The sequence below is a fragment of the Selaginella moellendorffii genome, unplaced genomic scaffold, assembly GCF_000143415.4.
Source record: "Selaginella moellendorffii unplaced genomic scaffold, v1.0 SELMOscaffold_22, whole genome shotgun sequence".
In the NCBI taxonomy this organism is placed as follows: domain Eukaryota; kingdom Viridiplantae; phylum Streptophyta; class Lycopodiopsida; order Selaginellales; family Selaginellaceae; genus Selaginella; species Selaginella moellendorffii.
Genome location: NW_003314283.1, coordinates 67,820 through 80,760, shown reverse-complemented (window position 1 = coordinate 80,760; position 12,941 = coordinate 67,820). Strand labels below are relative to the sequence as shown.

Here is a 12,941-nt window from a genome sequence, read left to right as displayed (position 1 = left end):
GGCGTGGAGTTCTTCGTGGATCATCCTCCCGGTTTCCAGCGCCGCTAAATTTTCGCAAGCTTTGAGAACAGCGAGATACGTTACTCGATCTAGCGAGCAGCAGCTTTGCTTCTTCATCTCCAGATATGAATTTAGCCCAAGCTCGGCGTCGCCGGAATCGACGTAAGCAAGGATGAGAGAGTTCCACGCGATGGTGTCGTGAGTTTTCATCTGCTGGAAAACGGAGCGAGCATCGATCAGGCTTCCACACCTCGCGTAGGCATCCACCAAGCTGCTTCCCAGGTGAGTGTATCTCGGATCTTACAGCCTGTGAGTGAATCGCTGCGACTTTCTCTAGATGTTTTTCCCTGTGTTCTTGATCCTGTTTTCGAGCAGCTAAGTTCCCACACGCCTTGAGTGCCGCGAGCACACTTGTTTGGTCGTCCTTCTTCTTCGTCATGCATGGAAACGTAGAGCTCCAGAGCCACCTCTGGCTCGTCATTCTCGACGCATCCCATCATCATGGAGTTCCAAGACACAGTAGTCCGGTGCTGGATCCCATCAAAAACCCGGCTAGCAAGCTCCACCTCCTTGCATCTGGAGTAGAAGTCCACTAAGCTGTTCGCTATCAGTGTCCCGTCCGAGAAAACCACCTTGAGCTGCGTGCACAGCCATCCCTTTCTCCAGAGACTTGATCTTCACTCTCCAAGAGCGCTCTTGTGCGATCTTCTTTCCTCTCCATGAGTTCCTCCTTTTCTCCAGTGCCAACGATCGAAGCACACGCTTTGAGCGCAGCCACAAAAGATCGATCATCGGGCTGGAATCCCTCGTCTTTCATCCTGAGAAACCACTGCAAGAAGTCCACATTCTCGGAGTAGCCCCGGATCATGGCATTCCACGAGACCAGATCGACCAGAGCTCGCTGCTGCATCGATTGGAAGACGAGGCGCGCGTCGGCCGTGCTGCCGCATCGAGCGTGCACAATGCATACCTTGAGAGCCGCAAGAACGATGGAAACTTGGCTGGAGGCCATCCCGGCGGAGATTCTCGTAGATCTTGAAGGATTTCGAAGCGCCACTGCCGATCCCAAGCTTTTGCCCTTGGAATGGATTTTCATGCTACATTTTGAAAAACCCTAGATTCGCAAAGAACCCTAATCTTGGATGGATGCGCTCAAGGAAGGCAATCGCTCCGATTCTTGGCCGAGCTCGTCAGGTATGGTCTCTGGTCAGTGCCGGCATTGGATTCGAGGGTTTCTTGGCAGATTACAGCAGCGAAGACGAGGAATCCAGGCGGAAGAGGAGGCACAAGGACGAGAAGCGTAAGCACCGGAGAAAATCAGCAAGGCATTCTAGCAGCGGCAGTAGCAGCGACAACGATAGCGAGAGCGATGGTGGGAGGAAAAACAGGAGGAAAGATCGAAAGAAGAGATCAAGGAGGAGACATCACAGCAGTACCAGCGACGATGAAAAGGATGGGAAGAGAGTAAGAGACGATGATAGTGAGGAGAAGAAGAAGAAGAGGAGGAAGAGAAGGAGAAGCGAGGAGGAGGGCGAAAGACGAAGGAAAAGGAGCAAGCGCCACGACTATAGCAGCAGTGACGATGTGAGCAGCAGTGAGAGCGAATCCGAGAGAAGAAAGAAGAAGAAGCTACTGAAGGAAGCCAAGAGGATTCTCAAAGGTAAGTTTTTCTCTTTCTCCTCGCCTTTCTTTTTCTCTCCTAGTGACCATTGGTTTTCTTTCTTCCAGATCATAAGGCCTCAGCAAAGTCTGATGATCAACGAGCTAAGAAAGTGAGTCCAGAGGATTTTTCTGCCGATCGTTTGCTCTCATATCTCTTTGTTGTTCAATGCAGGTCGAGACGATCACAATGGACGATTACTACGCAAAAAACCCCGAGTTTGCGACATGGCTGAAAGAGAACCGCGGCCTTTACTTCTCGAGCTTATCGGCGGAGGAGACCCGGAAGCTCTTCTCAAGTTTTGCAGACGCATGGAACTCTGGCAAACTCGCTGACAAGTACTACCAAGGTATCAAAGCAGCGAAAAGAACGAATCACAAGTGGAATATAGGAGACGACAATCAAGGCAAGAACGAGTTTTCTTTTCACGTTTTCCTGCTAAAGCATGACTTACAGTGGATGAGGAGGATGAGAGGCTGCAAAAGAGGAAGAAGGAAAAGGCAGAGCAGAAGAAGTTCGTTAAGGAACACGAGCTTGTAATGGACGAGCTTTTGCCCAAGGCAACCGGCAAGGACAGGCTCTTGGAGAAGAAAGCCATCCAAAGAGAGAAGAACAGGAACCGCGATTTGAGTCCGGAGCCAATGCGAGAGACGGACTTGATGGGAGGGGGAGACGATTTCAAGATGATGTAAGTATTTTTTTCTCTCTTTGTTTTTCTGTTCTCAATCTTTACTCCGATTGATTTGTTGTTTGGATTTGTCAAGGCTTGCGAGAGAGCGTGCTCGAAGAGAAAAGAGAGCTAATGTGAAAGTCGAAGCGCTCCAGAAGAAGCTCTCGGTTGTGGAGGAAAGGGAGACGGCGGCGATGGACCAGTTTCGGGCTCTCATTAACACGTCGGGTGGAAAGATCACGATTCCAAAACGCGGAACTTAATTCCATCGAAACGTCAAAATATAACAAGTGTGTGAAGATTGGATTATAATAATTATTATTGTTATAAGCGCCACGAGGCATTGTTGTAGATGTTTTTGACAAATGGCAGTTTTGGTGTGTAAAAATAGTGTTGAAGTAGAGATTTATAAATGCTCAGTTTACATCCTATTCTATCAATAATCCAACTGTAGTTCAGGCTACACTATTAATATGAGAGGCTTATGGTTAATTGTTGTATTGGTATCATTTCTTTCTTGTCACGAGTGTTTCTTGCGCAGAATTTGTACTGGCCTCTGGCTGGATACTTGTGATATACGTGGTACTAGCAAGCAAGATGGCAATCCTGTAGTAATCAATGCCGGTTGCAAGAATTTCAAGGGTGAAAGGGTGCCTTCACAAGTTACATTAGAGTGGTGTGATTCCAACATTAAGTCATGTGATTTAGATCTTGGACATCAATACAAACTCTACTGCTATGACGGAGAAAATAAAGAGGTCGAGATTAACTCGAAAGTAAAGAATGTTAATGGCACCCTCGACTGTTGTACTTATGGATAAATACATGTTTTTTTGGTCTGGAGGCATTAGACCATTGGTGAAACCAATCCAAGTTCTATCCCCACTCTCTATCTTTTCTTGGGTTCCTCCCTAAACTCCTATGAGCGCATCAACTTAGTTTTAATATAAGAAAATTTATGTACTATCTTCTATTGTGAATATATATTTAAGGTAGACTACATAAATGCCAATGAGATTGGACAACAAATAATCACAACAATTGTCATTACAGCATATGTGAACCCATTGGTCTCATGCTTCTTGGGTGTTGCAAGATTTTATAAATACTAATGAATGAGATACATAAAGGACAAAATACATTAGTATATATATTTCTCAAGCAACCACTACACACAAATAAGGAATGATGGAGTAAACATATATAATTATTATTCAAAAAACATTCAAGAGATATCACATAATAAAGAAAATACAAACAAGAAAAACAACTTTCACAAGAACTAGAGAAGACATCTAGCTGTAGAGAAAGCTATGGTTAGCATTTAAAATCTAAAACTTCAATCTTTTCTATAAATTTAATAATAAAAGCATAAGGCATATCCATTACAAGGATATTCGCCCGAATATTTTAGGTCTTCACGACAATGGAGGACGGCAAGAGCAAGGGCGAGGAGGCGCAGCAACGTGGAGGTGGAGGAGCGCATTCCGACGAGGTGGAGCCGCTGGTAGCTCCAGATTTCCAGCTGCAAGCTCTTGGATCCAGGTTCGCGCGCTGCATTTGCTTCGCGGCTGGATCGCTCGGCGTCATGGCTGCTCTGGTGCTCGCATTCGTGGTCGTCCTCTCCACGCAGCACAGATCGGCTTCCTCGTCCGAGATTTCGAGGCCGCTCAGGGTTCTCGACAAGCCGCTGGTGATTTTGATCTCCTCGGATGGTTTTCGATGGGGATACCAGTGGAAAGTCCCGACTCCAAACATCGATCGCCTCATTTCCAATGGCACCGAAGCGTTCCCTGGGATGATTCCAGTGTATCCCAGCGTCACATTCCCGAATCACTATTCCATAGCTACTGGTAAGCTTTTCTTTCTTTCTTTCCTTCCATTCGTTTCTTAGAGATGTTTTCTTCGTGGAAGTACTTATAGACTTTGGCTGCTCTTACAGGTCTATATCCCGCTTGGCATGGAATCGTCGCGAACTATTTTCGCGACCCTGTTCGCTCGAGCAACGAGACGTTCTTCATGGGCAATCTCAACGCGAAGTGGTGGATTGGCGAGCCAATCTGGGAAACAGTCGTGAAGAACGGGCTTGAGGCGGCTGTCTACTTCTGGCCGGGATCACAGGTGGTGAGAAAGTCGTGGCCTTGTCGTCCCGAGATTTGTCCGAGCTACAATAAGTCGGTTCCATTCGAGGAGAGAGTGGACGCTGTTCTGGGATACCTTGATCTTCCACAGCGGCCAAGTTTCATAGGACTCTACTTCGAAGAACCGGATGAAGAAGGCCACCAAGTAGGACCGGATGCACCTCAGATCAGCGCTGCCATCACCAGGGTGGATTCTATGATAGGAATGCTGCTGGAAGGCCTTGAGAAACGTAACATCCTGGAAGAGGTGACGATCATCATGGTTGGCGACCATGGCATGGTTGGAACTTGCGATAAGAAGCTGATCTTCTTAGAAGACTTGGAACGCTGGATCCAAATTCCAAAGGAGTGGGTGGATTCGACAAGTCCGGTGCTCGCAATCACTCCGCCTCTCGACGTCGACGCAAAGGTCGTGGTGGAGAAGATGAAGCAGGGGCTGGCTTCTGGTAGTGTGGCGAACGGGGAGTTCCTGCAAGTTTACTTGAAAGAAGATCTACCTTCGAGGTTGCACTACTCCGCGAGTGACAGGATCCAGCCGATTATTGGGATGGTGGAAGAAGGCTACAAAGTCGAGTTGACACGTCCCAGGAAGACTCACACAGAGTGTGGAGGCGCTCACGGCTACGACAATCTTTTGGTTTCGATGAGGACGATTTTCATCGGGCATGGGCCGCAGTTTGCCAGGGGAAAGAAGGTGCCGTCTTTCGTTAACGTGGAGGTGTACAACGTGATTGCAACTATTCTCGGGCTCAACGGGACCAGTAACAACGGAACGACAGCTTTTCCCCAGAGTATCCTCCTCTCTAAGTAGCCCTCTAACCATGGTGAGTTTCTTCTATTGGGCTGCTAATCTCTAGCTAACATGTTTTCCACTGCAGAGTAAACGGTGAATAAGTGCACGGGCAATAGTGCTTGTAAAGTGACATCTTTTAAGATTCATTCTCGAGTGTGCTTCAAGCACGATTTTTTTGTCAGACAGAGTTTGGAGTCCTCTTGAGTTCTCCTCTCGAAGGTATAGTCTTCATTTCTGTCGCCTACTGCTGTGTTATTTGTTTGCGTTCTTTTTTCCTCGAACAGGCGTGATTCTCGCTCGTAGCTTGCCGCTATGAAGAATGACGGAGGCGCTGTGACGGATTTGAAGAACGAGCGCCAGGGAAGAACTTCGATAAAGGCTAGTTATACCATTTACGTTGGTGCAGTCCTTTGCCTTGCTCTTGCAGTGGCAGTCGTACTCCTCTCAGTCTCGCTCTCTTCATGCCACAAATCTGCAATGCGAGCTGATTCGCGCTCTACTGTCTCGCACTCGCTCAAGATTTTGAAGCAACCACTTGTGATCCTGCTCTCTGCAGACGGTTTTAGATGGGGTTACCAGTGGAAGGTTGCAACTCCCAACATTGATCGTTTGAAGAGAGATGGAACCGAGGCCTATCCTGGGATGTTTCCAGTGTACCCGAGCATTACATTCCCGAACCACTACTCCATCGCAACTGGTATGAAAGCCTTTATTTTCTCTTCTCAGCCTTGTTTAAATGGTGCCAGGTCTCTATCCTGCTTGGCACGGTATTATCTTGAACTCCTTTCGAGACCCCACCGACGCCTCAAGGAAAACTTTCTTCATGAAGAACGATACAAATCCAAAGTGGTGGCTCGGCGAGCCTATGTGGGAAACAGTTGTCAACCATGGCCTCAAAGCAGCAACTTACTTCTGGCCGGGTTCCGAGGTGGCCAAAGGCAAATGGACGTGTCCTCCGGCTTACTGTCACCGCTACAACGAGTCCGTTCCTTTCGCCACCCGCATCGATACTGTCCTGAGCTGGGTGGATTTACCGGAAGCACAGAGGCCGAGCTTGATCGCGGTTTACATCGAGGACCCCGATGCGGAAGCTCACATTGTCGGCCCGGACTCGCCAGAGATCAGCGACGCCGTCACCAGAGTGGACGCCGTGCTTGGAAGGCTGCTCGACGGTCTCGAGCGGCGGAAGATCCTCCAGGACGTGAACGTGATCATGGTGAGCGACCATGGCTTCGTGGGGACGTGCGACACCAAGATCATCTCCCTGGACGAGCTCTCGGCCGCGGCCAACACCAAACTCCCGGCGGACTGGATCGAGAGCGTCACCCCGGTGCTGGCGATCCGGCCCCCGGCTCGCCTCGCCGCGAAGAAGCTCAAGAGCATGGTGGCGGCGCTCAACGCTGCGCTTGCTTCCGGCAAAGTCGCGAATGGGAAGTTCCTGAAGGTGTTCGTCCGGGAGGAGCTGCCACCGCGGCTGCACTACTCGGGCAGTGACAGGATCTCGCCGATCATCGGGATGGTGGCCGAGGGATACAAGGTGGTGGTGAAGCGGCCGAGCGGGCCGGACTGCGGTGGCGCGCACGGCTACGACAACACTCTCGCGTCCATGAGGGCGGTGTTCTTCGCGGCGGGACCGAGGTTCGCGAGAGGCAAACAGGTGGAAGCGTTCGTCAATGTGGAGATCTACAACGTGGTCACCCAGATCTTGGGGATCAAGGGAGTAGCGAACAATGGGACCAGGAGCTTGACGAAGAAAATAATTCGCTAGATCCAAATGCATATTTTACAACGTTTTCTCCGCCACCTTTTGTCATTTGCTATAGTGAACCTTTATTTTAACTCTTTTTATTTCTATTTAATCAGTCGAAAGATAGCAATGTTCCATGAGTGTTATGCCCGGCTGCGACGCTCGCAGCACAGAGCTTGAATCATCGCCTGAGACGGAGATTTGCGATGGAATGTTGAGAGAGAACCTCCCCTGCGTCCGTGGCTTGCTGCGCGGTAAAGAATGGCCGCTCGCTGGCGGCTTTGCACGTGTAAGCAAGACCGTCATACCTGTTAGAAACAATAGGAGTTCCTATCTGAGAGGTTATAACGCTATTGCTTCTTGCGGCAGCCATAGGCCATCACTTTCGCACAGATGTAAAGAAGATTAAACCATCAAAATAGATAAGTGATTAAAACTCCTGGTATCTTGGGCTCAGTGTCCCGGCCACATCCCGGCAGTGAATCACGAGCTCTTTGCCTTGATGAGCTTCAAGTGAGAACCCTCGCGTAGAGATGAACAGGGAGATCCTTGCGCTTGGAGACACCAACTATCCTTGCGCAAGCTTACACTCTGAGCACGTAGCTGCTGCTGGTGATATTGGCAGTGATAACAGGTAAAATATAAAAAAGATTCTCTTTCAACTTAAACATTGTTGCTAGAGAACTCACGCTACTTATAGATCGATTTTCCTTGTCGAGAAGCTCGATCCAGTCTGGTGGTTCTTGCCGCTAGAGGCTCCAAACATCGGGGCGTTCCGGACAAAAGAAGGAAATGGTACTGACTTCCTTTCTCTTGTTTTGTGTATTCTTCAACAGCGAACCTTTGCAAACGGGTCGCTTCTCTAAGTTGTCATCTTCTTTCAAGGCCAGAACAAGTAATTGTCATTATTTTGGACATTTGGCTTTCTTCATGGTGCGTCTTCTTTGGATGTTCTTTTGTTTCTATAACTCTTTATCCTGTGGCTTGCGACAGGTGCTTAGAAGCGACTGTGAGTTTCACAAGCTCGCAGTCTGAGTAATGAAATCACTCATAGCGATAGTTTGAAGCAGGCATTCTAATCATCTGGCACTTGACAAGGTACATTTTCTCTTTCCTTCTTCGCAACTTCTTTGAAATGTAAGAACACTGAGACTTTAATCAAGGTTTCCCATGCTACAATGGATACCCAGCTGTTATCAATTCCAGCGAAGTGGGAAGAGTGCTGGCCCTGATTGTGGTGGAGGAAATGTTATTGGCATAGCCGTGACTGTTAGGAGATGAAAACATAACTTACTGAATGTTGCTCATATGCTGCAATGTATGCAATGCAACACAACACTCTGCTTGCTCAAATGCAGTTGTTGGGGGTTTGCCTTTTCGTATTGCAGAACGTAGTGTTTTAGCCTACAATAGCACAATCACCAGGTTAGGATAATAGGATAAAGAAAGGGCTTTGCAATCAAGTGATCACTTCTTTAGCCAGTTAGTTTATGGTGTAAGGGATAGGATCTTAATATTGGTATTGGAGCCCAATTTGATTTTTGTGGCTAATGAATAAGGCAAAAATATTTTGAAAGAATATTCAATATAGTGGATCTAGAGGGAGAACCAAGGTTTGATAGACCTTAAGAGAAGGACCATGGTGACCGAAAGGTGGCTTAAGTGTGATTGCGGAGGATTATTTAGTGACCAGAGGGTGGCTTAAATGTGATTGCGGAGGATTATTTGGTGACCGGAGGGTGGCTTAAGTGTGATTACGGATGATTATTCCTTGACAAGGGGAGGGTTGTTAAGCACCATGTCAGGATAATAGGATAAAGAAAAGGCCCTACAATCAAGTGATCACCCCTTTTAGAGTGGCCTAAGTGTAATCATGGACAATCATTCCCTAACAAAGGGAGGATTGTTAAGCATTAGGTCAGGATAATGGGATAAAGAAAAGGTCTTGCAATCAAATGATCACCCCTTTAGCCAATTGGCTTAGGGTGTAAGGGATAGGATCCTAATAGTGTAACAATCAATCACTATCGAAATAAAGGGATGATACTCACCATAGACAACGATCCAACACTCAATTGACACTCTTGTTAAATTACTAGAGTTCTTTCAGCTTGGAAATGGAAATGAAGAGTCACGCTACATCAATCTTGGAGTCATCATTCGAAATCCAAGGCACAATTAATTTGGTGGTGTGTGTCATTTTGCCCTAAATCCCCGAGAAACCCTAAACCAAATTAAGAACCATAAATTTAACAACTTTTGCCATCTTTAATCATTAATCTAGAAGCAACACATTCCAAGAACAAATTATAAACCATGAGAAGGACAATATAAAACCATTGTGTTCTAAGTTAGTATATCAGCAAAAGGCATCATTCCTAGAATTGATCACTTTCAAGATCATTCCAAAAAGTGATCAAAAAATCCTTATAGGCTTGGGCTTTCCAAACATTGGCTCTCACAATATCAAACTCCTGCACCTTGTAGACCAGCCCATCATAGATCATACTTGCGACTCTTCCTCGTCTTGCTTGTCACTCTAGAACAAAAGTTACAGAGCAAACAAAATCACTCTCCACTCCTACGCCTTGATCTTGTTCATCTCTTCCATCTGGGCACGAGTGTAAGAGCAGCCTTGCTCCATCATGCTACATGGTTGACATGCTTAGGTGGGCATGCTGAGTCCTAGGAGGCTCCTTTTCAATGCAATCACAACACCAACTTTGTGTGTATTAAGTGACATTGTAAAAGATCCAAATCTAAACATAGATGATCCAAGTATAAAAAATCCAAGTGTGCTCAAAAAGATCAACACCATGGTGAGTTCCATCTTACACAATAGGCTGTAGCTTCTTGGCTATGCAAAAACCAGAAAATATGATTAGCAATCCATTTTTTAACAAAAAAAAGAATCTAAATTACTATTGTAAATTTAAAATCTGACATGATTTTTGTTCACACTAAAATTTGTAATTGACTATATGATATGATCTGAAAATGTGGAATTGATTTTATTTTAATATTGGCATTTAGAGAGCTTCCCAAAGATAGCCAACTATTTACCAATACATAATAAACAACCCTAGCTATTCTACTTCTTAAATAATATGATAAATCACTAAATTTAAACTTAAATTTAATATAGCCTTAGGATATATTAAATGCTTATTATATTTTCAACTTAAAATGCCTAAAAAAAGTCAATGATAAGATTTTGTAGTGCATGTGGTTTATCCTATGGTGATTTACCATAGGATAACCACAAAGTGGAACCTAAACCCTTTATATGCCATGTGTCACATGCTATATGTCCAAGGACAGTGGAGCAGAACCCAAGTTTCAAAGCCTTGGGCCACTAAATGGAGGTATAGAGCCAAACTCTTAAGCTTATAGCCAAGGTGTGAAAGAACTGGAGCATGAAGTGACTCATGAGCATTTAGCCCAAATAGAGAAGGGACAGAAGCACGAAGCAACTTTAAAACAATTTTAGAACTTCTAACATCCCAATGCTATGACCAACACTTAAAACTAAGTTAAATAGAGTTTAGTGTTATTTCAGTATATCGGTAGCCTAACACGACAATATGGGTATTTCACCAGCTAGCATAATATGGAACTTGGGCTTAGACCCAAGTCAGACGTAGAACAAAGATAGACACATAAATAGGAGCTAAACTATACCTCAAGTTAGTTAACTATGCCCGATTTACCCATTATCCCTTTTATACATTTGTTTAGTCTCTTACAAAATTAACATTTTACAAGAAAAATGGCTTTGCAAAATAAATGCAAATTGAAGCAAACTAACATATCCCAAAGTTTCTTTATCAACACTAGAAATGAGTTCTTTTGGCAAATCTTCAATATCCTTTGGTGAAGGAGCTTGGACTATTTTGGAAGTAAAAAATAATAATTTAACTAATGCTAAAATGCCTAGCAAAACAAAGTTTTGATCTTACTTGAGTTCTTGCTCCATCAATTGGAATAAATTAGTAGGGATGTGAGATGCTTTGAAGTATTTACCACATTTAAAGGGACAAACCTCATATAAATTCCATATTGCAACCTAATCAACAATGTCCTTTGCAAGACTCCAAAGCTTTACTTATGCTATGCATTGGTTACATCGAGAATACTAATGTCCTCCATAAACTAAAAAAGATGCTTGTAAAATTATACCACTCTTTTGTACAATTTTTGCCACAAATGCTTGATACAATTTAAAGAAAACTCTCAAAAAAGTAAATTTCAAGAAAATATAAACTACTTACCTAGTTTCATATTGATATTTTATGTATAAAACTTCTTGCCTTTATGCCTTAACATTGGATCATATCAACCTCCATGCATTGTGTTCTAGAGTATTATCACTCTTTATTCATTTTGGCCTCCCAAACAACATATAACTTGTGCATATGTGTTGAAAATAGTTTGGTCGTAGATAGCTAGTAGGCCACAATAAAATGCATTGCCCCACAAACCATAGCATGGATATAAAACCTGTAAGTTACAAGTTTGTAATATGCTACAAAAACATAAAGAAATAGTTAGAAAAAACAAAGAAGAAAAACACTTATAATCTATATAGAATAGTGTATAAAGTGTCTTATTGGTGTAGATCTATTGATGAATTCATGATAAATGCCTAATTTGTAGCCTTCTTGGATTATATAAAATTAATGCCTTGCAAATTTAATACCTACTAAAATGTTAACTAGCTGCTTAATAACAAGAGTGGGAGTTAATAATTCCCTAATTTATCTTTGCATGATTCATGGGAATATTAGTCCAAACATGGTTAAGAACTTCCTCTATCGGTATCTTATGGTACATCCTCTTCCAATTTGTATCCACCACCCACATATATTTGTACAATGTTAGCCATGTAATTCCCAAATAATTTGTAAGGTAAGCTATGGTCTTTGTCTTAAGAATTTTCAAGTGCATCCATACACAAAATGCCACTACACTAGTAGATCCCCTTGACCTCAAAAAGCTATTAAAGCTCTACAAAAAGTACCATAATGAAGACCTTCCAATTTGGAAATTTATCTATTCATCATTAGAATGTCAAGATCTCCATCTTCATCTTCTCTCTCACTAGTTAAACAAATGTTGGAATTGAAGCTTAATAATAATCCCACACTTTATTCATCTTTCACCAGTACACTTGTTTACAACATTTGTATTTGAGTCCAATTTCATGAATTTGAGTTATGGGCAAGATTTACTCATTGTGGATGTCTCTAGTCACCACCAAAAAACTAAACCAACTTTGCTGCCATAACAACTACACTATTGAAATTGAATGACATGGCTCCAAAAACCCTTTCCTGCTCAAGAACCCTAAGTCACACTTAGACAATGATAACAATGATGAATGGGATGTTGTATGGGTCATCCATGCCACATATATGACTTGCATGTATGACCCATCATTTCATAGTCATGTACCATTCAAATTGCATATATGCTCATCTCATAGGCATTTGGACTCCATCCAATTGAAGAATGCCACTTGGACTATGCCACGTGTGGGTTTTGTCCATAGGGGATTTATAAATAGCATGCTATATGAAGCATCGTTGTAGATGTTTTTGACAAATAGCACTATGGCAGTTTTGGTGTGTAAAATAGTTGTAAGGAACCAACTCCCCAAAGTGTCGAATGCTAAAGGATCCCCAAAGGCACAGCTAAAATGATAAAGAGTTCATCGGATAAGACTGAGTCCAAGATCAAGTCCGAGACCGACTCTAAGACCGAGTTCGAGACCGAGTTTGAGACTGAGTCCAAGACTGACTCTGAGACTGAGTGCGAGACCGAGTTCGAGACTAAGTCCGAGATCGAGTCCGAGAACGAGTGTGAGATCGAGTGCGAGACCGAGTTCGAGATCGAGTCCGAGATCCAGTATAGGGTCTGATACCGAGTCC

The 12,941-nt window shown here is 44.1% G+C and overlaps 4 protein-coding genes across 5 annotated transcripts in view; 3 read left to right on the top strand and 1 right to left on the bottom strand.

Moving 5' to 3' along the window:
- Window positions 1–294: 294 nt before the first annotated feature.
- LOC112347515 (pentatricopeptide repeat-containing protein At2g01510, mitochondrial-like) lies at window positions 295–1,096 on the bottom strand. Its single transcript, XM_024678518.1, has 2 exons — window positions 596–1,096; window positions 295–394 (listed from the first exon to the last, which is right to left on the bottom strand). The coding sequence occupies exon 1, from the start codon at window positions 1,094–1,096 to the stop codon at window positions 608–610; it is 489 nt and encodes a 162-aa protein (XP_024534286.1). The 3' UTR covers window positions 295–394; window positions 596–607.
- LOC9642419 (transcriptional regulator ATRX homolog) lies at window positions 1,083–2,681 on the top strand. The gene is made up of 6 exons (XM_024678517.1): window positions 1,083–1,194; window positions 1,244–1,660; window positions 1,729–1,772; window positions 1,835–2,066; window positions 2,117–2,348; window positions 2,425–2,681. Exons 1-6 carry the CDS (start codon window positions 1,143–1,145, stop codon window positions 2,591–2,593), a joined length of 1,146 nt encoding a protein of 381 aa, XP_024534285.1. The 5' UTR covers window positions 1,083–1,142; the 3' UTR covers window positions 2,594–2,681.
- Window positions 2,682–3,743: 1,062 nt separating this feature from the next.
- Window positions 3,744–12,941, top strand: part of LOC9642418 (venom phosphodiesterase 2) — a 21,886-nt gene continuing 12,688 nt past the window's right edge. Inside the window, exons 1-3 of one of the 2 annotated variants that reach the window (XM_002973594.2) lie at window positions 3,744–4,183; window positions 4,273–5,295; window positions 5,350–5,433. In XM_002973594.2, coding sequence (XP_002973640.2) covers window positions 3,757–4,183; window positions 4,273–5,282 — 1,437 coding nt within the window. In that variant the 5' untranslated portion in view covers window positions 3,744–3,756 and the 3' untranslated portion in view covers window positions 5,283–5,295; window positions 5,350–5,433. Of the gene's footprint in view, window positions 4,184–4,272; window positions 5,296–5,349; window positions 5,434–12,941 lie in introns of those variants that run through there. The other variant, XM_024678544.1, reaches the window with a different exon arrangement.
- LOC9642417 (venom phosphodiesterase 2) lies at window positions 5,420–7,123 on the top strand. Its single transcript, XM_002973593.2, has 3 exons — window positions 5,420–5,483; window positions 5,549–5,961; window positions 6,011–7,123. Exons 2-3 carry the CDS (start codon window positions 5,577–5,579, stop codon window positions 7,030–7,032), a joined length of 1,407 nt encoding a protein of 468 aa, XP_002973639.1. The 5' UTR covers window positions 5,420–5,483; window positions 5,549–5,576; the 3' UTR covers window positions 7,033–7,123.

Coding starts and splice junctions, on each gene's coding strand:
- LOC112347515 (XM_024678518.1), bottom strand. CDS start 1,096: ATGAAAATCCATTCCAAGGGCAAAAGCTTGGGATCGGCAGTGGCGCTT.
- LOC9642419 (XM_024678517.1), top strand. CDS start 1,143: ATGGATGCGCTCAAGGAAGGCAATCGCTCCGATTCTTGGCCGAGCTCG. Junction 1,195..1,243: donor TTCTTGGCCGAGCTCGTCAG/GTATGGTCTCTG, acceptor GTTTCTTGGCAG/ATTACAGCAGCGAAGACGAG. Junction 1,773..1,834: donor ATGATCAACGAGCTAAGAAA/GTGAGTCCAGAG, acceptor TGTTCAATGCAG/GTCGAGACGATCACAATGGA.
- LOC9642417 (XM_002973593.2), top strand. CDS start 5,577: ATGAAGAATGACGGAGGCGCTGTGACGGATTTGAAGAACGAGCGCCAG. Junction 5,962..6,010: donor CCACTACTCCATCGCAACTG/GTATGAAAGCCT, acceptor AAATGGTGCCAG/GTCTCTATCCTGCTTGGCAC.